The 27,019-nt window shown below is 37.3% G+C and overlaps 1 protein-coding gene across 1 annotated transcript in view; it reads left to right on the top strand.

Moving 5' to 3' along the window:
• The window catches only part of LOC134223854 (uncharacterized), a 132,665-nt gene that overhangs the window by 7,921 nt on the left and 97,725 nt on the right, over window positions 1–27,019 (top strand). The window contains exons 2-3 of the mRNA XM_062703073.1: window positions 6,917–7,371; window positions 7,438–7,564. Coding sequence (XP_062559057.1) covers window positions 6,917–7,371; window positions 7,438–7,564 — 582 coding nt within the window. The remainder of the gene's footprint in view (window positions 1–6,916; window positions 7,372–7,437; window positions 7,565–27,019) is intronic.

The following is a 27,019-nucleotide window of genomic DNA, read 5'->3' as shown; positions in this document are numbered from 1 at the left end:
TTGCCGAATCCATTTTCTCATAAAAGCATTACGCGGTATGACATTTAATGGGTTATACCTTTTTCAGAATGACCTTTGGCGGAATGTTATATTAAACAAATTGACATTTTCTTAGATAAGTGTGGTGTAGTATAGCAGCAGTTTTGGAACATATAATTGCTCCATATCTATCCTTTATTATATCTGGCAAGCGTGCTCCTTTAGTAAACGAATTACCTTTTCTTATTGCGGACAGATGTTCTCTCTCGAGACGCCTTATATCGGATAGACGGGTTTATTCAAAGAAGACATTATCTCCTCCATTCGCATTACACCGGGCAGATACGATCATTTAAAAAGGCATTGTCTCATTCTTTCACTTTATTCCAGACAAACGAGTTCATTTGAAGAAGGGATTATCTATCCTCTTTGCCTTATACCTGGCAAATTTATCCATTTGAGGAAGGCATTATCGCTTCCTTTCCCCTAATACTGGGCGATGCTATCACCTAAAGAAGGCATTATCTCCTACCGTCGTCTTATACCAGGCAGACGCGTACATTTTAAGAAGACATTATCTTTTCCGTTTGCTTTAAACCGGTCAAATGCATTTATCATACCGTGCAAACTTCATTTAAAGAGAGGATTATCTTCTCACTTTACCTTATACCGACCAAATGCGTTCATTATAAGAAAGCATTGCCTTCTTTCAGCGCATTGTCTATGGCTCTACATTCTATATGAAACTTGGACTGTTCTTCAGCTTACTACGCCGTTGCTCGCTCGCTGCTACCCATCACGTTGTGCTGCACTCAACAAGAAAAGAGAAGCATTCGGGGAATTGTTACATTTGGGGAGTTGTTATTTATTCGGGGAAATTGCATTCGTCGAATTGTCGTACAATCGCTCCCGGAGCGTTTCTTTCCTGTACAAGAGAAAGATGATTAAACGTCAGCAAGCCTTAAACAAATGTCTAAGAATAGATTACTTGTAGACAGCAGAATACCACAGTAGTTCACAGGACAGGACCGGTTAAGAAACACAGAGTGCCTAGCAAATAAAAGAAGGGAATAAAAAAAACTTTCGAGATCCCATTTTTGCATTCCCATATCATGGGACTTACACGATGATACATTTATGCCCACTGAAGTCGAGTAAATTTCCAACCCGAATATTTCACGGCGTGTGTATGGGGGACATTTATGACAAAAAATGGACGATGGAATCAGAAGATTTGGCCAAAATACTATTTTCTTGCCTAGCTAGTGCCTAGCAAATAAAAGAAGGGAATAAAAAAAACTTTCGAGATCCCATTTTTGCATTCCCATATCATGGGACTTACACGATGATACATTTATGCCCACTGAAGTCGAGTAAATTTCCAACCCGAATATTTCACGGCGTGTGTATGGGGGACATTTATGACAAAAAATGGACGATGGAATCAGAAGATTTGGCCAAAATACTATTTTCTTGCCTAGCTAGTGCCTAGCAAATAAAAGAAGGGAATAAAAAAAACTTTCGAGATCCCATTTTTGCATTCCCATATCATGGGACTTACACGATGATACATTTATGCCCACTGAAGTCGAGTAAATTTCCAACCCGAATATTTCACGGCGTGTGTATGGGGGACATTTATGACAAAAAATGGACGATGGAATCAGAAGATTTGGCCAAAATACTATTTTCTTTGTGCAAAACACGCTAAAAAAACACTCACTCATATTTTTAGTATTTTTTACACGAGAGAGGCACAAATACCGCTAGGTGGATTAATTTTTCTCTCTGAAACGGAACTTTTGAATTGGAAAACCATAGATTTATTTATCGCATCTCCTTCAAAATGAGATTCCTAATATTATTCCAATCATCATATAAAAACTAACGGAACATTACCAAGTTATAGTCTGAATAACTTGTTCAACCAAGCTTAAGCGTCAAAGTGCGTAACGAAGCCGAACTCGATAAATGTATGTGTGTGTGTGTTATCTTCTGAAAATAGCTAAGAAAGGTTTGGATAGGGATTATGCTCTGCACCGTCATCTCATTCACATATGCACCCAATTCTTCCCTAACACATATGTAACGAACTTATTAGACTTAAAATATGACAAAAATAAAGTTTTCAATCAAATTCTCCAAGATTTTTTTTTCTCACAATCATCTTTTTCTCACACTCAATACACTAAAAACAATGATCTTCCGTGTATATTATTTGTGTGTGAGTGCTCAATCCGAAAACAAATAGACGTCAAATCATGGCGGGAATCGATTTAGTGTACACGATTATATGTGACGAACGAGTAATAAGTTATGATTGGATAGATTTCAGTAACAAAAATCGATAATCCTGAAATGAGAGTGAGTGTGTTAAAAAGAATCGGGCAAATCACAATCTACACATAAATTGGTGAAATCGGCAATAAAAAGACACACTTTTGCATGACTCTTAGTACAACCACCAGACTTTGAAGTGATCGGGGAAAGGGGAAAGAAACTAGATGAACAATGATAAGAAACGTTATTTCAAAAAGGTTTACTAAAGATTAAGCCTCGGTAATATTTGCCAGAACTAAACAGAACAAATCTGTTTCTTACTTTTAAAAAACAAACATTTTTATAAAACGATTCACCATATGAATGCCGAGAAAACATCTAAAAGAAATCCTAGACCGAACCATGCTTTTTGGCATGGCATTGGCATGCTTTTCTCACATGTAGGTAAAAATGGTTCGATAAAATATCCTTGGATATGTGATATTATTCGGTTTTAGAAACCGTTACCTATGTCCAGAATCCCATAGTTTCTCAAGCTCAAACAATGTAAATTCTCATATATCTGGATTAATTTTTACGAATTTACATTTAAATCCAAAAAGTGCAACAAAAAATGAGGTTATATTATCAGGGAGAGTTTGCTGTTAAAAAATATCAAATTTAATTATTAAACCAATTTTAAATATATTAAAATACTGAATTTAATTATTTCGGCTCCGTTATGTTTTCCGCATTTGAGCCTATGAAATTAGGTTTAAAATAAAAGAACATTAAATCTATGAAAAATTGTAAAAACTCAAAGGTGCAGCCCAATCGGGTTGTACGCAAAGGTGACGTAGGACTACGTAGCTATACGAAATGGAGGGTATTTTTCATCATAATTTGTGTCAATTTATTAGCATTGTGCAAACTGCTCGAAGGTCAACCGAATCAAGAAACTGAAAGTAGCTCCCATTGGATGAACCAGCCGTGGAAAAAGAACGACTCATCTGCCGCATCGCTACTGAAGCCACTCGTCTATCTTTCAGTGGATATCATCAGATTCCTAGAAGACATTATGCTCAAAAATGTCCGGAATAACAGAAAAATAAGCAGAATCGGAGGTGGCGTGAAATCAAACACAAATATATTAATTTGCAACGTTCGACTTCCGTCCGCGATGGAAGCGTTCATGCATCGTTTTCTATAGCGCTGGTGGCAAAATGAGCGGGAGAATAAATTACAAACAGTCGTTTTCAGGACTTAAACTTTTTATCCAAGAAGAGGTTTTGACCGTTGGAAAATTGTTTACCCAAACAAACAGACTGTTCGGCTGTTTAAACGACAATGACGATTTTGGAAAGATTTATTGTTTTTAATTATGCGCCCTCTGAAAAACTAAGGCAGCTAAACGACATTTTTCACTAAGGCGGCGTCTTCATCGATTTCGCCGTCGTCGACGGAAAGTGAAATTTTCTGGCAAGATTCTTTGGTTTTGTTTCGCTAGTCATTACAAATGATATCAATTTTTTCCGGGTTTCCATTGTTTGGCGACGACAGAAAGTTACCCTTTGGTAGCACAACCACAAGCGCGCGTCAGAGGGAGATGATGCAATGAGTTTGTTCAAATGGATGGCGTCAGTAGCAGTCAAATGGAATTTCCTCACAAGATTTTGATTTGTTGTTGAGGTTGAATGACGACCACCAACGCAGACTTGCACCACCAATTCGATGATTTTCCTTTGAAAATGCTACCAGAGCGCCTTCTTCGCTCCGCTGCGTTTGCTTTGCGTAAAATCTTGTTCAAGCGCTCTCTGCGAAATCCCGATCAAATTGGCTCGCGCGCGCTGGTAAGCAGCTTTCTTGTATTCAATAAATTGAGCCCGTTAGCTCCGCCCCTTTGTGATCTGCTATGGGTGTAAATATAATGTGCACTCATAACGATTAACGAAGGGGCGGGGCTAATGGAATTACTTCATTAGATATAAGAAAGCTGGTTTTCAGCGAGCGCGAGCCATTTTGATTGGGATTCCGCAGACAACGGACCGTTTGGAGAATGACAAATTCTAACATTCCTCTGACATTTTCTCGATTCTGAATTTGGTTATGAGATGTTGTTTATCTTAGATGCGTATTGTTGCGAGGAATAACAGCAGAAATTTGACTCAAGACGAAGTTTCTCCATATTACCAAACTTTATGTCTTGGTATCTGTCTGTCCGAGTGACGTTCACCGATGGGTGGTTACTGTAGAAAGTTTCCACTGAGGTGGCGTCTTCATTGATTTTAAACAAAAGCCACCATTTTATACAAAAGAGGTTGATCCGACTATCCGAAATAAACTTTCTTTAAAGTGCAAAACTCAATCGTAAATAGCGAATTTGACAGCGCGTCGGAGGGAGATGATGAAGTAAATATTAATGAATGGAATCACAAACAGCAACCAAGCTACCACGCCAAACCCGATGCCACCGAAACAGTCCATTTTCGCAATTAACTGTTTCTTTTCATAAAATGTTGGTCCTGAGAAGAACCAATTTTCTTTTCCCAATGCTCCTTTCCAACTAACCGACGCCACAATTTGTAATAAATTTTCAGCATCGGCGATGCGGGATCACCACTTTCTTCATATGAAATGCTGGTTCGTTGAGGTTGAATGATCTGCAGCAACACATCGAGCACCACCACCAATGCGATGGATTTCCTTTGAAAATGTTATTAGCGCCTCCGTGATGCTGTTTCCGCTCCGCTGCGATCGCTTTGATGCGTCCGCTCTGCGTATAATCTTGTCCAAACTGAGGATTAGATCCAAACCCGCAAGTGATTGATTATTGATGTCTGTGCTAGTGATGCATGTACGTGATTGGTTAGTTTACCTATTTCTAAACTTTTTATCAATTATCGATAATAAATAGTTGAAAAATAGTATTTTCATATAAATACAAGAAGAGTTGACTCATCCTTGATCGAATAGTCCAAAAAAAATGAAAATCCATCGTGAAACGGCTGAGCTATTAAAGTTTAAAGTCTATCATATTTTCGTGACGGTCCCTGATTTTCGCAATCTTAAAGTGTACCCCAATATAGAAAACACATACGTAATCCTACGTCGAAAAAATAATGAAAGACTTAATTCGTGAGTGGTTCGTGAAAGGCGGCTGGTATTAGATTAGATTGTTGGTTCCCTTCGGAAAAGAAAAAAAAGTTGTTCGGGACCGATAGGTAGATTTTTATTTGAATACCCAGGAAATAAAAGATAAGAAGCTATATTTTCACGTAGTTGAAATTTTAGCAATGCTCATTTTTTATGATAATATTGTTCTGCTGAACACGCCGTGTATATTTCTTTGACCGGATCAGGAATCGATCCCCAGCTACCTTCAGCATTGTCTTGCTTTGTGGCCGTGCAGCCATCATCCGCTAAGGAAAGGCACCGCATCGAATTGCAGATGGTACTCCCACTACGGTCTCACTCCCGGCACAGGGTTGAAAACCAAAGATAGAAACATTATTTTGCCAAAATCCTCCATAATTGTGCTAATAATAATAATAATTGTGCTAATAATAAAAATTACAGCTTTTCAAATACCACCTCAATGTTCTTTGATTTTTTATGATTTTTTTCGTGTGATTACCTCATTGTTTCGTTGACGCTAAAGGTCTAAATCGACTAAAACCAAACCGTATAAAACCTGAGTGTTTAATGATTAAAATATTGTTGTTGTCTATATTGTCCCACTCCTACAACGTATCTTGAAGACATATACAGGTTATTATAAATACTTAGGATGGGATTCTACAAAGCATGAATAATGGACCAAGTCTTCAAACGCAGGTTTTTAAGAAAATACTCAACATTAACTTGCTGATGCTAGCGGTGTACTTTGGTCATCCACACGTATGTCACCAGGATGTTTGGTCGTTGCTACGTGGAACTTGTGTCGCCGAAGTCACCGATATCGAAGATGATAATTTGATATCGGACTTGATGACGACGTTGATGTTTTCGGTATGGTGTTAATCGTTTCGTTAACTTAATTACATATGCTGAAATTACTTCAACGACGTAACAAAAAATTAATAAACGACAAACCCCTTTTAGGTTTTTGTTCCCCCTAACAACATTCCGTTCTTATTGCCAGAGTATGAGCAAATATTTTGGCAATTGTCGACATTTTAAAAGCATATTCAGACACATAATCTCTAATTACATATTCAACTATCTTTTCAAATGTTAGAATTGTCGATTTTATTTATGTAGTGGATTAGTGTTGCATACAACGGAAACAAGTACAACGTAGTTGTAGCTCTATTGAAGTGAATGGGCCACTAAATTTATGCCACATGTTCATAATTCACCCTTCGTACACACAACACGGTTAATAATTCTCTAATTGTGCACAGTTAGCTCACTCAATTCAGAAGAAAGCAAAAGTAAGTGGCTTTCATTTTCATTCTCTTCGTTGCCTATAATGGCTGGTAAACGAGCAAGCAACGCACCCACTCAAGCAGCAAAAACTAAACAATTGCCGATGTTCAAGCTAAATTAGTTGAACCTAGGATCCATTCTTTTCCCCCATCCGAACGCAACAGCGCATTTCTAATGAATTCATTAATTAATTACAAGCATTTTTCTCGCCTCTGTTCTTTTCTTTTCTGCCCACATTTCCCGCCATCAGTTGCATCATTATCACAACCGCAATTGCCGTCGTACTCGTTCTCATTCTAACCACGGAGCCATGCGATGGCTCCACCGAGGAATCCTCAACCACCCCCGCCGTAACCGTTCCCAACGATGACCACAAAGACGACACCAACTGGCAACATGTTCCTATGCCACCAATTAATCTCACCGGAACGGACCTCCCACGACCCATCGTTACCCCACTGGATCCCAGTCTGGTGCAACCGAAGCGAATGAAGCTAAAAGTGTCCACAAAGCGGCGCAATCATCATCAGAGCAACAAAAATGGAACCACCGTAGCCGCTACAACAACGACCAGTGGGAAGTCTTCCCGACCCAAACACAAGCGGAAGCCCACCATGCAAAGTGCGCTGCAGACGGCCGCGCGGAAAGGACTGGAAGCGATGGTTGAACTGTTCGATAAGCGTGAACCGGAAATGATTAGAAAAGGTTAGTGACGCCACGCTGCGTACAGATCATGTGAACTGGGTTTATTGTAGCTTTGTTCTGTTTTAGGAGCTGTGCTGGATCCGGATGATCCAGGGGCGCTGCTGTCGAAATTCAGTTCATCGGACGATTTGCCGGAAAATTTTACCAGGTCTGCCTATGCTGCACTAGTTGCGGCCAAACAGCTGAAAGACAGGTAGGGTTAGCTTAAGAACGCTTATCATGTTATTGGCAAAATTCAAACGGAAAGCGGATTCCAGTCTAATTTGTTCTGTAGTTCGGGTTTACTGATCAGTTGATTAGCATACGTGACGGAATTCTGATTGCACTGCTCTGTGAATAACAGATTATATCTAAGAGCTGATACCCATTAGAATAATTTTATCAAAATCCATTAGTAATAAATAATGCTGTCTTGCCGACTCTTGCGTATGATCTCAAGGGAATGGATTGATTGCCCCTGTTTGCGGAGTCTTCGATGATTGAGATTTGAGAATGATTCAATCAACACTGGTCATTAGACTGATTCAAATTTTGACTTTTTCGCTCCCCTATGCTTAAACGATGACATTTGATGTTTTATTAACCCTCCTAAATTTTTAGCTAATTTGGATGTAACTAGACTGAGCACGCGCAGTTTGAAGTTTGTATGGAAATTACTATAGGAATTGCCGCTTAAGTGAAAAACTGTTCCGTGTTGCTACCCATTAACTATTCAAATGTAATCGACACGATGCTTTCATAGAATACTTCCTAAGCGAGAGGCCAGTTGTTGTTGCGAAGCGATTTGACTTTTGTAAGCAAAGTTATTAATGAAACAAAAATGCTCATTATTGATATTGATGTTATTCTTTTACGTGTTAAATTGAATTTACCACGATTCAGTATTTATCTAATAACTTAGCTTGCCAGCATAGAATCGTTTCGCAACAAAGACGATCAGTTTCATTGCAAAATTTTCTATATTGGCAACGTGTTTAAATGTTTTTAGAGCCTAATGAGCAACGTAGCGGAACGGTTTTCCACAAAGTGACTGTTTTCATAGTAATTTTCATACAAACTTGAAACTGCGCGTGCTCAGTCTAGTTACATCCAAATTAGCTAAAAATTTAGGAGGATTAATAAAACATCAAATGTCATCGTTTAAGCATAGGGGAGCGAAAAAGTCAAAATTTGAATCACTCTACTGGTCATGACTACATTAAGCCGTTGAAATAATGAATTAAAATTAATGTACAAAGTCGTTATAAATGTTATGGATGAATTTATGTTACCAGAGTTCCTACTATTTGTTATTTGAATGTCAATATATCGAATGAAAAATAATTTAATACACATATGGCATTTAATACACATATGGCATGGCAAAATATGGCATTGAAAAATTGGAATCTAGCATTAGAAAACATTGATTGAATTTGTATATTGCGATTTTCATGGTGTCTGACCAGAGAGCGATTTTTTATTTTTTCCTTAAAAATTCGGACTGTTCACTTAAAATCTTCACAACATATAAAAATCGCGTATTTTTTGTTTTTCATGGGCTTCTTCCCCTATTTCAAAGTTATCATGTTTTGGGTTTTGTGACATACTCATATGCGAATATACTTTCATGCGTCTCCACGGGTTTATTGTGACTGTACTGTAATAATGATTAGATTAGATTAGGTTAGAGTTATTCAAAATTTGACTTTTTTTACTCCCCTATGCTTGAACAATGGTATTTGCTGTCCTCCTAAATTTTTAGCTAATTTGATAGTAATTTGAAAACAGTAATTTTTGTGAAAAACCGTCCGCAACATTTATGATCAAGCTCTAAAAATAAATGAGTACGTTTGTAGAAAATTCTGGAAGCGAACAGATCATCTTTGTTGCGAAACGATTTGATGCTTGCAAGAAAAGTTATTAATCGTAAAAAAATCAATAACTGCATGACTGTATTGAATAAAAGAATAACATCAATATTAAAAAACCCTGATTAATCCACCTAGCGGTGATGATGCCTTTCTCGCTCGTTCAAAAGGGTTGACAAAACATATTTTTCACATTTGTTTATGGCAGCCTTACTTTGTACCGTTAAATGCTCAAAAACGATCCATAAAAAATGAAAAACGATCCATAAATAACATCTGAATGTTCCATAAAACGCTACCTTAAATCTAAAAAAAATAGCTCAGGCGTATCCATAAAGATTAATTTTAAGATCCATAACTAAGCATAACTAAGCTAAAAAAATAAACCAAATAATTGGAAAATAAGTATGTACCTTTTAACATGATCAAGAAAAACAATATCATTCCTGCTATTTTCCCATCATCCATTTGAAAAATGATCCATAGAAAACTACATTTTGATCCATAAAAATACAATTTTGCGCAATTTTTATCGTGATTATGATCCAAAACTTCGGTAATATGATCCATAGTTTTGGATTATGGTCCATAATGTTGGTCATTTGACAAACTTTCGAGTGTTTCTTGTTGTGAAGTCAGAATCCAGCTTAGGCTTCTGGCACCCATCAATAAGTTAGCCTTTTTAAAATTATTGTTTTGTAGTATGATTCTTCATATAGATAAGAATTCATTTTTTGTTGATAGCAGTTCCGTTTTTGTCATTGACATTCAACCACTTTTAACTAAGATTTACGAATTTGATCCTACTTAATAAAATTTGAAGGGAATTCTACTATAGTTGCTTTTCTTCATATGGAGAGCATTTCGGAGTGATTAACCGAAGGTTTTATTAAAATTGATTCATATTAATTTGTTTTTGTATATATTATAATGAACTGATCTAAAATTATTTATCAGATCACTCTGTACAGGTAAACTATCACTGTACAAAATCTGATAGATTACTCGTGACAGAGTTGGTGTTACCGAAATCAACATACTTGGGCCAATAATGTGTAATACTTTATATTATACTGATTGCATACCTGATATTATTTTATCAGGAAATCAAAAATCGTTGATTGCCTTAGAGTAATTTGTTATGGATAATTTAGTAGTTTGCCAATAACTCATTCCAGAGGATAAATGTCGAAAAATATTCGCACCAGAAGTCCACCATAAAACACGTTTAAACACGTAACACGTAAACGACAAACTAAATGATCGAACTTAGATTACTACATGATCCAAAACATGCTTGGATTGTAGAAAAGTTTGGATACATTTTCCATTGACTTGCCAAAAAGAAAATTTTTCTTCAAATCCTACCGAATCTCAGCTTCTCCCACATAATCCGAGTGCTATTTGAAATCTTCAAACAGATGTGTTGTCACTATGAATGGGGTTCCAATTGGTCTAGCGAAGTCCAAGATTTAGGACTTATGTATAGCATGAATTAATTAACTATCAAAAACCACACCGAAGGTATGCAAGCGAGAAGGTACGAATATAGTAAGTAGTTATAGAAAATCAAAACCATTTACTAAAATAAATTGTTGTATTTACAAACTAATTGTTAGACCAGCCATGTTTTACATATACTGTGCCAATATGAATCATTTGCTGAAACGCCAGGAAGAATGCATTAAAGAGGATTCAAAATAAATGTTAAATAAATGTTGAAATTGATTCTGAAGTTGCTTCCCTGCACACCAAAACATTATGAATATTAGGTGACATATTTGAATGAATTGACACAAAAGCACATGACGTAAACTCAATCGTATATGTTTTTCAACGTCAGATGGTTTAAATATGCCACGGAACCTAAAAACACAGCACCAGGTGCGTTGCCGCACGAATGCACAAGCAGCCGATGATAAGTGCAAATTGCATATAACCTGTTATACTTCGATCACCACTTATCCAAGAAGTAAAGGTGGCTGAGAGGTAACGTTCTAGCCTCTCACTCAGAGAATCTGTGTTCGACGCTCGTTCGGTTCTCTTTTTTTTTTTCAAAAACATATTTATAAACAATTTTTATTTTCTATAACTCAGTACCACACTTTTTAAAACGACTTCTCTGCGTTTGTAAACAAAGATTAAAACATCGATTCGTCAAATCTGAGAGGCGAGAGCACTCCCACGCAATCCAATACCACCAACAGGTAGCCGAAGTTTAACATATATATGTTAGACTACATATCTACACATGTCTTTTAATCGAAATAATTAGATTTTCATGTTGCCAATCTAAAAGAAAAATAAATTTCAAACCCGAAAAATCTAAATATATTCGGCTAAAATGTGTTTTAACATTTTAACAATCATTTTAAAATTGACGCCCTTCACCCTTGCCGCGGTGATGGGCCAATGGGGCGTGTTGGTGATGCTTCCTTCTGCAATATTCATCCAATGGCAAGCGACTGAAGCGAATGCAGTGACGTTTTATTTTAGTATTAGCATTAATTTTAGTATTACAAAAAAATCCCGGGATATAGAACAAAAAATGTTTCCAGTTGGCAAACATTCGAGTGCTTCTCAGTTTGAAGTCAGAATCCAGCTTAGGCTTCTGTCACCCAATCAATAAGCTAGCCTTTTTAAAATTATTGTTTTGAATAGTATGATTCTTCATATTGGTAAGAATTCATTTTTTGCTGATAGCAGCTTCGTTTTTGTCATTGACCATTCAACCACTTTTCAACTAAAATTAACGAATTAGATCCGACCTTATAAAATCTGAAGATAATTCTACTATGGTTGCTTTTTTTTCATATGGAGAGCATTTCATAGTGATGGTACGAAGGTTGAATTAGAACTAATTAATTTTAATTTGATTTTGTATCCAAAATCCAAAAGATCCAAAATTATTTATCAGTTCACTCCATACAGGTAAACTATCCATGGACACAATCTGATAGATTACTCGTGAGTCGTGACAGAGCTGGTGTTACCTAAATCAGCATACTTGGGCCAATAATGTGTAATACTTTATATCATACTGATTGCATACCTAATATTATACTTACTTAATTTATTAATTATTAAACCTATACATTTAGTAGTTTTTTCCGAATTTTCCGAAAGTGATCGTGATTATGAATATTTTTCACATTTTCCTGACTATTTAAGCAGTGTTGGTGTAAACCAAATTAATGCAACGGAGATTTTGGCAGCTCTACAGAATTTGGATGCCTCAAAAGGATCCGGACCAGATGGAATTCCACCTATGTTTTTGAAAAAGTTGGCAAGCGAATTTACGACACCTTTATTTTGGTTATTCAAGTTATCTTTAGAAACCAGTAGCTTTCCAAAAGAATGGAAGAAGTCTTTTCTAATACCAATTTTTAAATCAGGGAAAAAATCTGATATTAGAAATTATCGTGGAGTGGCCATTATTTCATGTATTCCTAAACTTTTTGAATCAATTCATCAATAGAAGGATGTTCAACCAAATAAAACATATAATAACAGATGCACAACACGGGTTCTTTAAAGGACGTTCGACTACTACCAATCTTTTAGAATTTGTAAATTACTCATTGAAATGCTATGGACAAAGGTAGTCATGTTGAGGCGCTTTACACAGACTTTAGCAAAGCATTTGCTAGACTCGATATTCCTATGATGATTTTCAAGCTTGAGAAATACGCATATTTGATAACTGGTGTAACAAAAGCTTACTACAACTTAATGTCAAGAAATGTAATTTGATCACTTTCAGTAGAAAACGGAGCACACCATCGATAACTGTAACTCTAGGAATTCAACCAGTAAAAAAATGTGAAAGGGTTAGAGATTTGGGTGTAATCTTAGATGCTAAGCTAACCTTTACTGACCACTACAACACCATTATCCATAGAGCAACAAATATGCTCAGTTTTATTAAAAGATTTAGTTATAACTTTCAAGATCCTTATACAATTAAAACTTTGTACGTTGCGTATGTCAGATCAATTATAGAATATTGTAGTATTGTATGGTCTCCGTATATGAAATCACATGATGATCGAATAGAATCAATTCAAAAGCAATTCCTTTTATATGCCTTACGCAAATTAGGGTGGACAACATTCCCACTTCCGTCGTACGAGGCGCGATGTATGCTTATAGATATCCAATCATTGAAAAAGCGTCGTGAGTTTGCCATGATCTCATTTGTGAATGATATTGTTTCGCACCGCATTGATTCCACCAAACTATTGTCTTGTTTAAATTTTTACACTCCTACTCGGCAATTGAGAAATAGAAACTTGTTTGCCACCTGTCATCATCGAACAAATTATGCAAAATTTAGTCCAATGAATCAAATGCTGTCTGTTTACAATCAGTATTGTGAAGCAATTGATTTAGCCATGCCTCGTATGAGCCTAAGAAAATATTTTAGGAACATTAGTTACAATAGAACATAGTTATAAGTTTTTTTAATGTAGTCTACATTATGTTTGACGAAATAAATAAAATAAAAAAAAAATTAAAAAAAAGTAGTTTGTCAATAACTCATTTCAAAGGTTGAATTTCAAACATCACCCACCATTTCTAGTGCGAAGATTTATACAATTCTGCCTTATTGTTGTTTCTTTTGCACTAATAACAAAATGAAAGCGCTAGTTATAGTAACTTATACTGACTAATAATAACTAATAAAAAAAAATTTTTTTTTGTTATCATTCAGTATAAGTTATTACAAACTAGTGCTTTAAATCGATTATTAGTTAAATTAAAACAATAAACTGTAGGGCAGAGCTGTCGAAAAATTGTTGCACCAGAAGTCCATCATAACACACGTTTTGAAATTTAACCTCCGGGATGAGTCATCGACAAACTAAATGATCGAACTGAGATTACTACATGATCCAAAACATGCTTGGATTGTAGAAAAGTTTGGATACATTTTCCGTTGACTTGCAAGAATGGAACATTTTCTCCGAATCCTTCCGAAACTCAGCATCTCCCACATAATCCGAGTGATATTTGAAAACTTCAAACATGTATGTTATCACTATGAATGGGGTTCCAATGAATTGGTCTTGCGAAGTCCAAGATTTAGGACTTATGTATAGCATGAATTAATTAACTATCAAAACCACACAGAAGATATGCAAGCGAAAAGGTACGAATATAGTAAGTTAATATTTGTAGAAAATCAAAACCATTTACTAAAATAAATTGGTTTATTTACTAACTAATTGTTAGAAAAGCCATGTTCTACATATACTGTGCCAATATAGATTATTTGCTGTAACGCCAGGAAGAATGCATTACAGAGGATTCAAATTAAACGTTGAAATTGATGTTGCTTCCCTGCACATCAAAACACTATGAATATTAGGTGACATATCTGAATGAATTGACACAAAAGCACATGACGTAGACTCAATCGTATATGTTTTTCAACGGCAGATGATTTAAATATGCCACGGAACCTACACACAGCATCCGGTGCGTTGCCGCACGAATGCACAGGCAGCCGATGATCAGTGCAAATTGCGTATAACCTGTTATACTTCGATCACCACTCATCCAAGAAGTAAAGATAGCTGAGGGGTATCGTTCTAACCTCTCACTCAGAGAGTTTATGTTCGACGCTCGTTCGGTCCGCTTTTTTTTCGAAAACATATTTATAAACAATTTTTATTTTCTACAACTCAATATCAAATTTTTAAAACGACTTCTCTGCGTTAAAGATTAAAACATCGATTTGTCAAATCTGAGAGCCGAGAGCACTCCCACGCAGTCCAACACCAGCAACAGATAGCCGAAATCTTCACCTACATATGTTAGACTACATATTTACACATGTTTTTAATCGAAATAATTAGACTTTCATGTTGCCAATCTAAAAGTAAATTAAATTTCGAACCCGAAAAATCTAACTATTTTCGGCTAAAATGTGTTTTAACGTTTTAACAATTATTTTAAAATTGACGCCTTATATCCCTTACCGGGTGAAATAAAAAAGCATCACCCGGCCCCCATTTTGTTTACTCGCTTCCGTCAGGGCCAAAGTGTGTTGGTGATGCTTCCTTCTGCGATATTCATCCGACGGCAAGCGACTGAAGCGAATGCAGTGCCGTTCGCTCCCGCCGAAAAGTGCTTGCATAGCGTCTTCACGTACACCAGCTGCGCTCCCATACGCTGATTGAACGCCACAAAAATAGCTGCCACGTGAGAAGTTCACTCGTATATAGGGTATGCGAGCGCATGATAGCAAAATAATAGAAAAAATGGGCCTGATTACGTTTAGTAAAGAGAAACGTTATTAATTATTGAACAGTTTTCTCTTCGTTAGAGGTTACCCAAATAAATACTTATAGGGCAATCATGCCTTCAGTGAAGACAATGGGTTCTTAATAATATTGTTCATCATTGCATTTCTTAACGTTTGCTTTACTTGAAGCGACACGTTGTAGTTATGCCATTATGAATACTAATTGAAAACAATAATTTCCCCAACAAATTGGCTTTCCTACCTATATACTGCCGCCACAAGCGTAACTGTTCCATATTTTCTTCCATGCAAAATCAATATTGGATTATGCTTGCGACGGCAGTATAGTGGAGCTCATTTTACCTCCTAGAAAATTAGATTGATTAGCAAGACGAAATGAATCCAATTTTATTTCTAGCAAATTCAAAGTTTGTTTATCAGTTAATGCATTAAAACTATCAATTTAGAACCACTATTGATTTTATCAAATATATTTTCTTTCATTGATTCAATAATACTACCAATATTGGTACCGTTACCCTAGCAGAGTGAACTCTGTGGCTTTGAAAAGAAATGAACGGATACCAATTTGATGAATACTCTACAACTTATATTTACTCATACCATGAGTGTCCCGATGGTTTTGTGGTAGAGCAAGCGCTTTCCACCCGAAAGGTCAGCAGTTCGATTCTAGGAAAATTCAATGTAGAACGTTTTGCTATTTTTTTATACGCAAAAACAGTTTTTTGGCCATAACTCCAGATTGCGATGAGCTATTGATCTAATTTTCAATAGCAAACAATGGGACTGAATTCCGCATCGACTGCAACTTGTTGCGAGCAAATCGGACAATGGGAAGTTCAAAAAAATGTGTCTACAAAATTTGTACACATACACACATACACACATACACACACACACACATACATCCACACATACAGACATCACCTCAATTCGTCGAGCTGAGTCGATCGGTATATAAGAATCGGCCCTCCGGGCCTCCTATCAAAATTTTGTTTTTGAAGCAGTATTATAGCCTTTACGTACACTTAGTGTACGAGAAAGGCAAAAAATATCATTTTTGTTTTCTTAATAACGTTGCTTACAAAACTCAGTTCGCTGCCCGACAGCAACTGACTTCTAGCTTAGGAAGTATTCTATAAAACTAATGTGTTGATTATATTAAAACAGTTCATGGGCCACATAAGTGGCGATTTCTATAGTAATTCTCATACAAACTTCAAACTCCGTGTGCTCAGTCAAATAACAACCAAATCAATTAAAAGCTTAGGAGAATTATTAAAACCGCAAATATCAACGTTTAGGCATAGGGCAGCGAAAAAGTCCAAATTTTAATCACTCTGCTGAAACATAATTACGCTTAATATAATTCATTTTTTGATTCTAGAAGACTACCATGGTCTTCCCGTAGACATGAATCAAATTTATAGATTGCTGTTGGGTATCATAAATTGTCCCAGGGATTCATAAAATTATAAATAAAGATGCATAGGGTATCAAATAGATTATCAATAAATTAAATTTTGGAAATGCATCTTTCACATTCTGGTGCCTGGTGGTGACCTCACAACTAGATATCAAACAACGAGTTCCATCGGCGTTGTCACCAGACCCTGATAACAACTGAAATTTGGGATCGTTAGTGGGACTGGGTTGGTCACACCTTACGTAGGGGCGGAAACGAAATCTGTGAACAAGCACTAGACTGGAACCCATCTGGATATAGCAGCAGATGCAAACCCAGTGGCCACCCTCAATTAATTATTTTAAAAAAATCGAGCGAAATCTAACTTGGCAATAGGTTAAGGCGATAGTCGGGCAACGCCCAGGATGGAGATCTCTCAAGTCGCCCCTTTGTATCACTCTGGGTGTAAAGGACCCATAAGTAAAAGTATCGTTCTAATTTTTATTATTATATACATAACACACGCAAACCTCTCACAGTTTCACAAAGTGTCCTTCTTCCGAGAATCGTTTTACCTACAATAAAAACAAATATCTATTTTGTGGTTGTAGGACAAAAGGTCGCAGGTCAGAAGGTCGAAGGTCAAAAGGTCGAAGGTCAAAAGGTCGAAAGGACAAAATATCGAAGGGTCAAAAGGTCGAAGGGACAAATGGTCGAAGGGTCAAAAGGTCGAAGGGACAAAATGTCGAAGGACAAAAAGTCGAAAGGAAGAAAGGTCGAAAAGGTGAAAAGTTGAAGGAACAAAAAATAGAAATTACAAAAAATTGCTGATACAAAAGGTCGAAGGAACAAAGGGTCTAATTGACAAAAGTTGGAGGCTTTTCCTAGATTCTGACATTCTTTTAATCATAGGCTTTTCTTTCGAATTTTGCATATTTGTATTCATTTTCGATTTATCTAGTCATATTTCATTGTTGTTTTTTCTTCTTTTAATCATAGGCGGCTGTTCTCTCAAGTTTACATATTTATTTATTTGTTTACGCTTGATAATATTTCATTATTGCATTTTTCCTTCTTTTAAACATAGGCCATTCTTAAAAGTTATACATTTATAACATTTTTTGCTTTTTAAGTGTAGATATTTCAATATGAATTTTGCCTTTTTTCAGACAAGGGCTGTAGAGTTATCATATTAAGCAAAACATGTTGCAGTTAAGTTAAAAAAAAAAATTTTCATATAGCGATATAATTTCTGTCATTTTATATATTATTAATTTTTGCAATGAACATTTCTTCTCAATCCATTTAAATACTCATATTGCTTATGAGTAACGCAATACGAAAAATATTTACGCTGTACGTCGTCGCGCTGCAGATAATTCAATAAGTTCAAAATCCGCTTCTCGTATCTTACAAATCCTGGCCCTTTCAGTTTTACAATAAATTGCATCCATCCTTCATTATTGCGATATCCGTTCACCCAGAAAAACGTGCAAAACTTCAATCTTTCTGTATAGTGAAATGTGCTCGATGTAATGATTCGTTTAATGAAATTCGGCCAATTATATATTGGACCACTCGTCCTGAACAGTGAAATAAATATCCGATGAATATGAATTTTTATAGTAAGCCTTAGAGATCAAGTGCAAAAAGTTTGTCATTTTTATCTGAAATTTGAATTCAACTTAGTCTTACTTTTCTAGTGGGTATTATTCAGTGATAATAATATAATAATTACCAACCTGGTGAAATTATGCGCTTGATTCTGCTGGAATACGCGTTATTTGCGTTGTAGTATGCTTTTGAGGCAAGTGTCAATAACACCAAGCAGTTTATATGTTGCTATGGAAATCTCAGGAAAATAACAAAGTAAGCGCCTGGAAAAAAATCTTTCACACATCATTTCAAGATGGACCACGAGCAAGATCAGTCAAACCAGATTGTGTCGACTACGAACTTTCGGATTCGTAGCAGGAGTTCATCGATCCGTTTGAAAACGATCAAGAACTTCAAGTCACCGATGAAAAAAATATTGAAGATCAATTTTCGGCCTCCGGGATCTGTGATCTGGCCGAAGGAGCATCCAGCAGCGGAATGAAAGAAGAGATACGAAAAGAACCTCAGCCGAATACCTCACTACGGAATACCGATCCGGAGATAGAAATTCTCCAAACGAACAAAGGATGTCCACTGTTGGTGAAAGGTGGTTATAGTTACCATTTAAACAAAAAGGTAAATTCAAATCACAAATCTTAAATTTATTTTTTTACCTGGCCGTAATAATCTGAAATTATTATTGCTTATTTGTTTAGCATGAAGAAGTACACTACTGGTCATGCGTGAAAAAACGAAGTAAACAACAGCAGAAACGTTGCTACGCGACAATCATAACTGTCATTGCCAACGGAAAGCGTATAGCTGAAAAAGAATCCCATCATAATCACCAACCGAATCCATTTACCGTACAATGTCGACAATTACGAACGGATCTTGAACATCGTTCCGAATCTTTTCGCGAAGTGCCTTCCTCGACGATTCGAGAATGTGCTAAAAACGTTTCTAGCGAGGTAATGTGTGTTATTAACATTTGAATTAAATATTAGCCAACTGGGAAAATTAATCATTACAGCTGCAAACCATGATCTCAAAAAAGCACAACGCAAGATTTGCCAGCGCTCGCAAAAAACTACTGAGTACCCTGCACCACCCAACGTCTTCACCGAGATACCGGAAAATAAAAAAATACTTTAGATGGTGAGGACTTCTTGTTGGGGGATATGCTTAGCGGAAATATTCTTATTCTTACCACTCGCGACAATGTTCGATGCTTCTCCATCGCTAAGATGTGAGTGTTGGACGGCACATTTTCCACGGCGCCTACAGGATTCAAACAGATCTATTCAATTTTGGGATGTGTCAGTGCTGGCAATACATAAAGGTACTTACCGTTGGCATTTATGCTCCTGCCAAACAAAACGGAAGAAACATATACGCGGGCATTGGAGGAATTGGCAAATATTGCTGAGGGTTTAGGTGTTGATCTGGATCCTGAAGTGGCATTAACGGACTTTGAGCGTGCAGCTATCAATGCCATTAGGACTGTGTTTCCCAACTGCCGCCGTCAAGGATGCTTTTTTCACCTCACACAAAACTTTTTTAAGAGAATTCAAAGCTGTGGTCTGTCCCCGGTTTACGCTAAAGATAACGCTGTTTACATGACATTTAACAAAAATTGAAGCTCTAGCTTTCGTGCCATTAGAGCAGGTGAATGAGGCATTCGAAATAGTTTCAAGCAGTGCCCCTCAAGCAATGGAACCATTTCTAAAGTACGTGGAGGAAAACTACGTACTTGGAAAAATTCGAAAGAGGAAAAGTGACTGAACCGCTGTGAGAAGCAGTCCATTTTTTCCTCCCGCACTATGGAATGTTTCGAAATGCGTTTTGGATCACCAGCCTCGAACAACAAACAGGCTTGAAGGATGGCATAACAGGTGGAAGACCGTTTCCAACGATGTCGGTTTCTACCAAACGGTGGAAAGCTTCCAAAAGGAACAGAAGGTGACTGGAGGTGAAATCATGAGCGTACTACAAGGAATAATAGCGCCTAAACGAAACCCCAAAGAAATAGAGAAAGACGACCAAATTTTTAATTTGGTGTCAAACTACTCCGCTAGTAATATTGCGGACTATATAACGGGAATAGCATTAGTTTTTAAAAAAATTGAACATAGTTTTATTATTATTGTTCTAATGAATTTAGTTAAGTAGTTGACTCAAAAGAACTCCGTCTGTTTGAAATAAAATCTATAACTCGTAAACATAGCATATGATTAATAGAATAAAATCTCAATATTATGCACATTTGTCTTTTAACTTTTTATCCCTTCAACTTTTCGTTGATTGTTGATAATATCAACCTTTTGTCGCTACGATATTTTGTCCTTTCGACCTTTTGTTCTTCAAGCTTATGACACAGTGTAGCTTAGAGCTTTTGTATATTCGAATTTTTGTACATTCGATCTTTTGATCCTTTGACCTTTTGTCCATTCGATCTTTTGGCATTTCAACCTTTTGTCATTTCGACCTTTTGTCAATTTGACCTACAAACCTTTGTCCTTTGACCTTTTATCCTTTCGACCTTTTGACCCTTTGACCGTTTGTCCTTCGACCTTTTGTCCCTTCGACCTTTTGACCTTCAACCTTCTGACCTTCGACCTTTTGACCTTCGACCTTTTGACCTTCGACCTTTTGACTTTCGCCCTTTTGTCCTTTCAACATTTTTTTCCTTTCGACCTTTTGTCCTTTCGACCTTTTGTACTTTCGACCTTTTGACCTTTTGACCTTTCGACCTTTTGTCCTTTCGACCTTTTGCCCTTCGAACTTTTGACCTTCGACCTTTTGACCTTCGACCTTTTGACACAGATTCCTATTTTGTTGCCAAAAACTATGACGTGACTGAGTTCCGGAAATTTGATTTCAACTTTTTATTTTCAATTTAAATTTGGCTTTAACTTTTCAATCCATTGCTTCATAATCTGATTCGGAAAAAAAAAAACAGATTAATCCACCTAACGGTGACGATGCCTTTCTCGATTCAATCGTTTGATTTCGCCTTGATGTTATTCATATAATAAATAATTGCCTACATTACGGCTCTTGCAAACGCAGTATATCGAATCAACCAACCAAGCTTATATGGTTCAACACACCATTTTCTTCATAACTTTTGAACGCATTGACCGTGATGAAATTCAATAGTGATCAACTAGGGTTTATCCTAAGTCGAACGCAACTTGTTGCGAGAAAATCTATGGAGAATTACTATATGAAAAAGTGTCGATTTATTATTATTTATTCAGACTAAGGCCGAAGTGGCCTGTGCGGTATATAAGAGTCTTCTCCATTCGGCTCGGTGCATGGCTACACGTCGCCAACCACGCAGTCTACGGAGGGTCCGCAAGTCATCTTCCACCTGATCAATCCACCTTGCCCGCTGCGCACCTCACCTTCTTGTGCCCGTCGGATCGTTGTCGAGAACCATTTTCACCGGGTTACTGTCCGACATTCTGGCTACGTGCCCGGCCCATCGCAGTCGTCCGATTTTCGCGGTGTGAACGATGGATGGTTTTCCCAACAGCTGATGCAGTTCGTGGTTCATTCGCCTCCTCCACGTACCATCCGCCATCTGCACCCCACCATAGATGGTACGCAGCACTTTCCTTTCGAAAACTCCAAGTGCGCGTTGGTCCTCCACGAGCATCGTCCAGGTCTCGTGCCCGTAGAGGACTAACGGTCTATTTAGCGTTTTGTAGATTGTCAGTTTGGTACGGCGGCGCACTCTATTCGATCGGAGCGTCTTGCGGAGTCCAAAGTACGTACGATTTACAGCCACTATGCGTCTCCGAATTTCTCTGCTGGTGTCATTTTCGGCAGTTACCAGTGAGCCCAAGTACACAAATTCTTCTACCACCTCGATTTCGTCACCACCGATGCAAACTCGCGGTGGGTGGCTCACATTGTCTTCTCTTGAACCTCTTCCTATCATGTACTTCGTCTTCGACGTGTTGATGACTAGTCCGATCCGCTTAGCTTCCCTCTTCAGTCTGATGTAGGCTTCCTCCATCTTCTCAAAGTTACGTGCCATAATATCTATGTCGTCGGCGAAACCAAATAGCTGGACGGACTTATTGAAAATTGTACCACTCGTGTTAATCCCTGCTCTTCGTATTACCCCTTCCAAAGCGATGTTGAATAGCAAACACGAAAGACCATCACCTTCCCGTAACCCTCTGCGGTTTTCGAAGGGACTCGAGAATGCCCCTGAGATTCGAACTACGCACATCACCCGATCCATCGTCGCTTTGATCAACCGTGTCAGTTTATCCGGAAAACCGTGCTCGTGCATTAGCTGCCATAGCTGGTCCCGATCGATTGTATCATATGCGGCTTTTGAGTCGATGAATAGATGATGTGTGGGCACGTTGTATTCGCGGCATTTCTGCAGTACTTGGCGAATGGCGAACACCTGGTCCGTGGTGGAGCGTTCGCCCATAAAACCCGCCTGGTACTGCCCCACGAACTCCCTTGCAGTTGGTGCTAGTCGACGGCATAAAATTTTGGAGAGTACCTTGTAGGCGGCGTTCAGCAATGTGATTGCGCGGTAGTTGCTACAATCCAGCTTATCACCCTTTTTGTAGATGGGACACACGACACCTACCATCCACTCCTGTGGCAAAACTTCCTCCTCCCAAATCTTGGTAATGACCCAGTGCAGCGCTCTAGCCAGTGCTTCACCACCGTGTTTAAATAGCTCTCCTGGTAGTTGGTCAACCCCAGGGGCTTTGTTGTTCTTCAGCCGGCCAATCTCCTCCTGGATTTCCTGGAGATCCGGAGCCGGTAGAATTATGTCCTGCGCGCGTTCTCCCAGGTCCATCACCATACCGCCATCTTCGTCTGCCACATCGCCATTCAGGTGTTCTTCGTAGTGCTGCCGCCACCTTTGGATCACCTCACGCTCGTTCGTAAGAAGGTTTCCGGTTATGTCCTTACACATATCAGGCTGTGGCACGTGGCCCTTACGTGAACGGTTTAACTTCTCATAGTGTGTCGATGTAACTCTAAAATGACAAGACTTACAAAAAAGTGTTGTATGGCGGACTGTCGTGTAATTCCCAGAAGTTTTTTGGAAAAATATCCAAAAAATTGTAAACCGATTTCTACACTGAAAAAAATTAGTTTTAGAAATTAAAATCGATATTACAAAAAAACTCATCTTAGAAATCGATCGATCTTCTGCAGATAGGTATTTCAATTATCTAACTTTTCTGGGAATAATGTTCCTGTGACATATTTAAGGAAAAAAAGTTTTTCTAACAAAAACTTTTTCCATGTCCATATTGAGAGAAAATTTATTAGCGTGTTTTATGCCTACAGCGCCAAATATAGGTTTAGCAGCCTATCATCAACCAACGACACATTTTGGAAGTATAAAAATTTGTTTAGGAAGCAATTGAGCATAATCTTACATTAATGTGGACCAACATTTGAAAAGGGTTTGTATTTTCTGTGACTTTTTGTATCGAAGTAACTTGAAAAAACAATTGGGTCCACAAAAAAAAACAAATAATTGCATTGATAAAAAAGAGTACTTTAGGTCAAAGTGAAATACTTGTACTGTTGGATTTCTCTGAAAATTATTCATTCATTATCCAAAATGCTGCTCATCATTGGAATATTTTCCTGGCAACAGTACATCCTTTTGAAGTTTACTTTAAAAAAAACAGTAAATTAGAAAACGAAAACGAATGCTTTATTATAATATCAGAAGTAATGACCCATGACACAAAAGCTGTCCACTTATTCATTTCAAAATTAATTGACTTTTTGAAACAGTCGATCGATTTTACAAAAAATACTTTTGTGTCTGGTGGAGCTGCAGCACATGATACAAATAAAAAGAACTTTGCAAGTATGTGCAGTTTCAGTTTAAAACATGACTCAGAAGCCGAATAGCACTTTTTTGCAACATTGCACGGAAAAGGCCCTTGCGATGCTATTGGTGACACTCTCAAACGAATGGCAAAACGAGCAAGTCTTGCCAAAGATTATGGAAATACTATTAAGACTCTTCGGGAGTTGTACGAATGGGCAGTCACACAAACAGACAAAAATATCACTAAATTACATTACTGTTGTATTATGCAATACTCAACAATGGCAGAAGAGTTTGATTAACTTTTCAAAAAAGCAAAAACTATAACTGGCACACAAAAGTTTCATTCTTTTATACAAATCGCTCATAATAAAATCCTGGCTAAAAATATTCCAACGCTGATGAAGACCCAAAAGTTTTCAAATTGTTCGAGTAAATTAACAAATTAATGAGCATTCAAATAAATGAGGGTGCTTGGTGGCCTTGTGTCACTGCTTCTGCCTCATAAGCAGGAGATTAAGGGTTTGATCCCTGGCCCTTTCCAATTTCCTATTAGATAATTTCGTTAATCATATAACTCAATCTCTTTGCAAATCAAATTCTCATTGCTAGCAATTATGATTCTAAATATAGAAGTGTTATAAAAAAGCTGCCTGTTACTTAGTAGCAGTAAATAAAATGTAAAAATAGATTGGTATTCATTTGTACCCGCATACGAATGCTATATACGGTCGCTATGCTCGTGCAGGCCTCATACAAGTAAGAATGTGTGAGGTTGATGTGCGGGTAGCGATGGTGTGGTAGACGTGTGCGTGGTATTAGAATCCAATAGCATTCAAATTCTAATTGTAAAAATGAATCCCATTAGAATTCACTTTAATACTTTCTCATTACTCTAGTACTTCTAATTCTCATTCATATATTCCTATCCCATAGATCGCATCACTTACCAAAGTGAATCCAGATAATATATCCCTTCATACTAACACAATATCCTATCCTAAGACTATCGTGGAGATGCAGAGGTATACTCGGTCTCTAGTAGCAACGAGAGTTGAACTAATAATCCTTCCTTCCCTTGATGACCGTAAGGACGTGGCCGGCGCCGTAATTGACTTAGTAAAATGCATTGAATTTCCGAAATTTGCACATTGAGAATGATAGCTAAACCCAAGCTCCATTCAATTGGTTCCCTGTGCAATTTCGCAAGTTCTAGTCAATCACGGAGTAGCAACTACGAATTGTACGGTTATCCTGCTCATGCTCATGCTCAAATTAATGAGCATTCAAATAAAAATAAGAATTAAATGTAGTACATAACAAATAAAATTGAAGATTTTTTTTTTAATGAGAAAATATTATTAATATGAAAAAAATGCGATAAAGCTATACCAATTTTAATCTTCACATTCATTGATTTATTTTCTCGGTGAACGAAACGCTCTTTTATGTTTCAGATTTTACAGTTTAGACAAATTTATAATTGTAAATATTGTAATTATTGTAAACCACGTTAGATCAGTGGTGGATAGGGTGCTTTTCATGCTTGCCTGAATATTGAGTTGATCACAATTCGTAATGTGTGGTAAATTATGTAACTTATTTTTGTAGATTTTTTGAAAAAGTGTTTTTAAACTGGGTTTTTTGTTAACATACAACAACTGTAACTGCTATTTCAAAATGGTAGACACATTAATAATGGGAAATGGTCATCGTTGATGGTTGGGTGTCGTGATCATTATCCGTCAGTTGTCCCCGGAATAAGTTGCCATTTACAAATTCAAGTCAAACCAGGTCGTGCAACACCTCAAACTTTATGATTTCACAAAGCAATGATAGGAATAATATTTTTAGGGTTCCTGGCCCACTCGGATTCAATCCGACCACATCGGTCATAATCCGGGCACCTACGGAATGGCCATTTTCTAAATTGATTCAAAATAGGTCGTGCGACACCTCCTACTTCATGATTTTAAAAAGAAATTATGGGAATCATATTTTCAGGGTTCCTGGCACTCTTGGATTCACAATTCGGAGACCCACGGAATGGTCATTTTCTAAATCGATTCAAAATAGGTCGTGCGACACCTCAAACTTCAAGATTTCACAAAGCAATGATGGGAATGATATTTTTAGGGTTCTTGGTCCACTCGGATTCAACCCGTCCACATCGGCCACAATCCGGAGACCCACGGATTGGCCATTTTCTAAGTCGATTCAAAACAGGTCGTGCGACACTTCAAACTTTATCATTGTACAAAGCAATTCCAAGGATCTTGGAGTACTACTGGATGAAAAACTCAATTTTGCTCAGCAAATTGTAGTAACGGCTGCAAAAGCATATGCTTGGTTTCATAAAGCGCAATACGCAGCAGTTCACCGACGTTTATAGTTTGAAGTCACTCTACTGTGCACTTGTACAGATACATTCTTGAATAGGGTGTGCTGGTCTGGGCACCATATCAGGCCGTTAACAGTAACCGGATTGAACGAATTCAACGGAATTTCCTTCGTTTCGCTCTTCGCTTCCTGCACACCTAAAAATAATCATGTAATTTTAGGTGCTTTGACACCGACATATACGAGCGTCATTTTTGACGTAAAATTAGGTGGTACTTTAATTTTACATCACAACTTTATTGACAAAAAAATTGATTGATCAGAACGAGAATCGAACATAAGTCCGCAGA

This window comes from Armigeres subalbatus, chromosome 1, assembly GCF_024139115.2.
Source record: "Armigeres subalbatus isolate Guangzhou_Male chromosome 1, GZ_Asu_2, whole genome shotgun sequence".
In the NCBI taxonomy this organism is placed as follows: domain Eukaryota; kingdom Metazoa; phylum Arthropoda; class Insecta; order Diptera; family Culicidae; genus Armigeres; species Armigeres subalbatus.
Note: the sequence above shows the minus strand (reverse complement) of the source record. Positions and strands in the feature narration are given on the sequence as shown.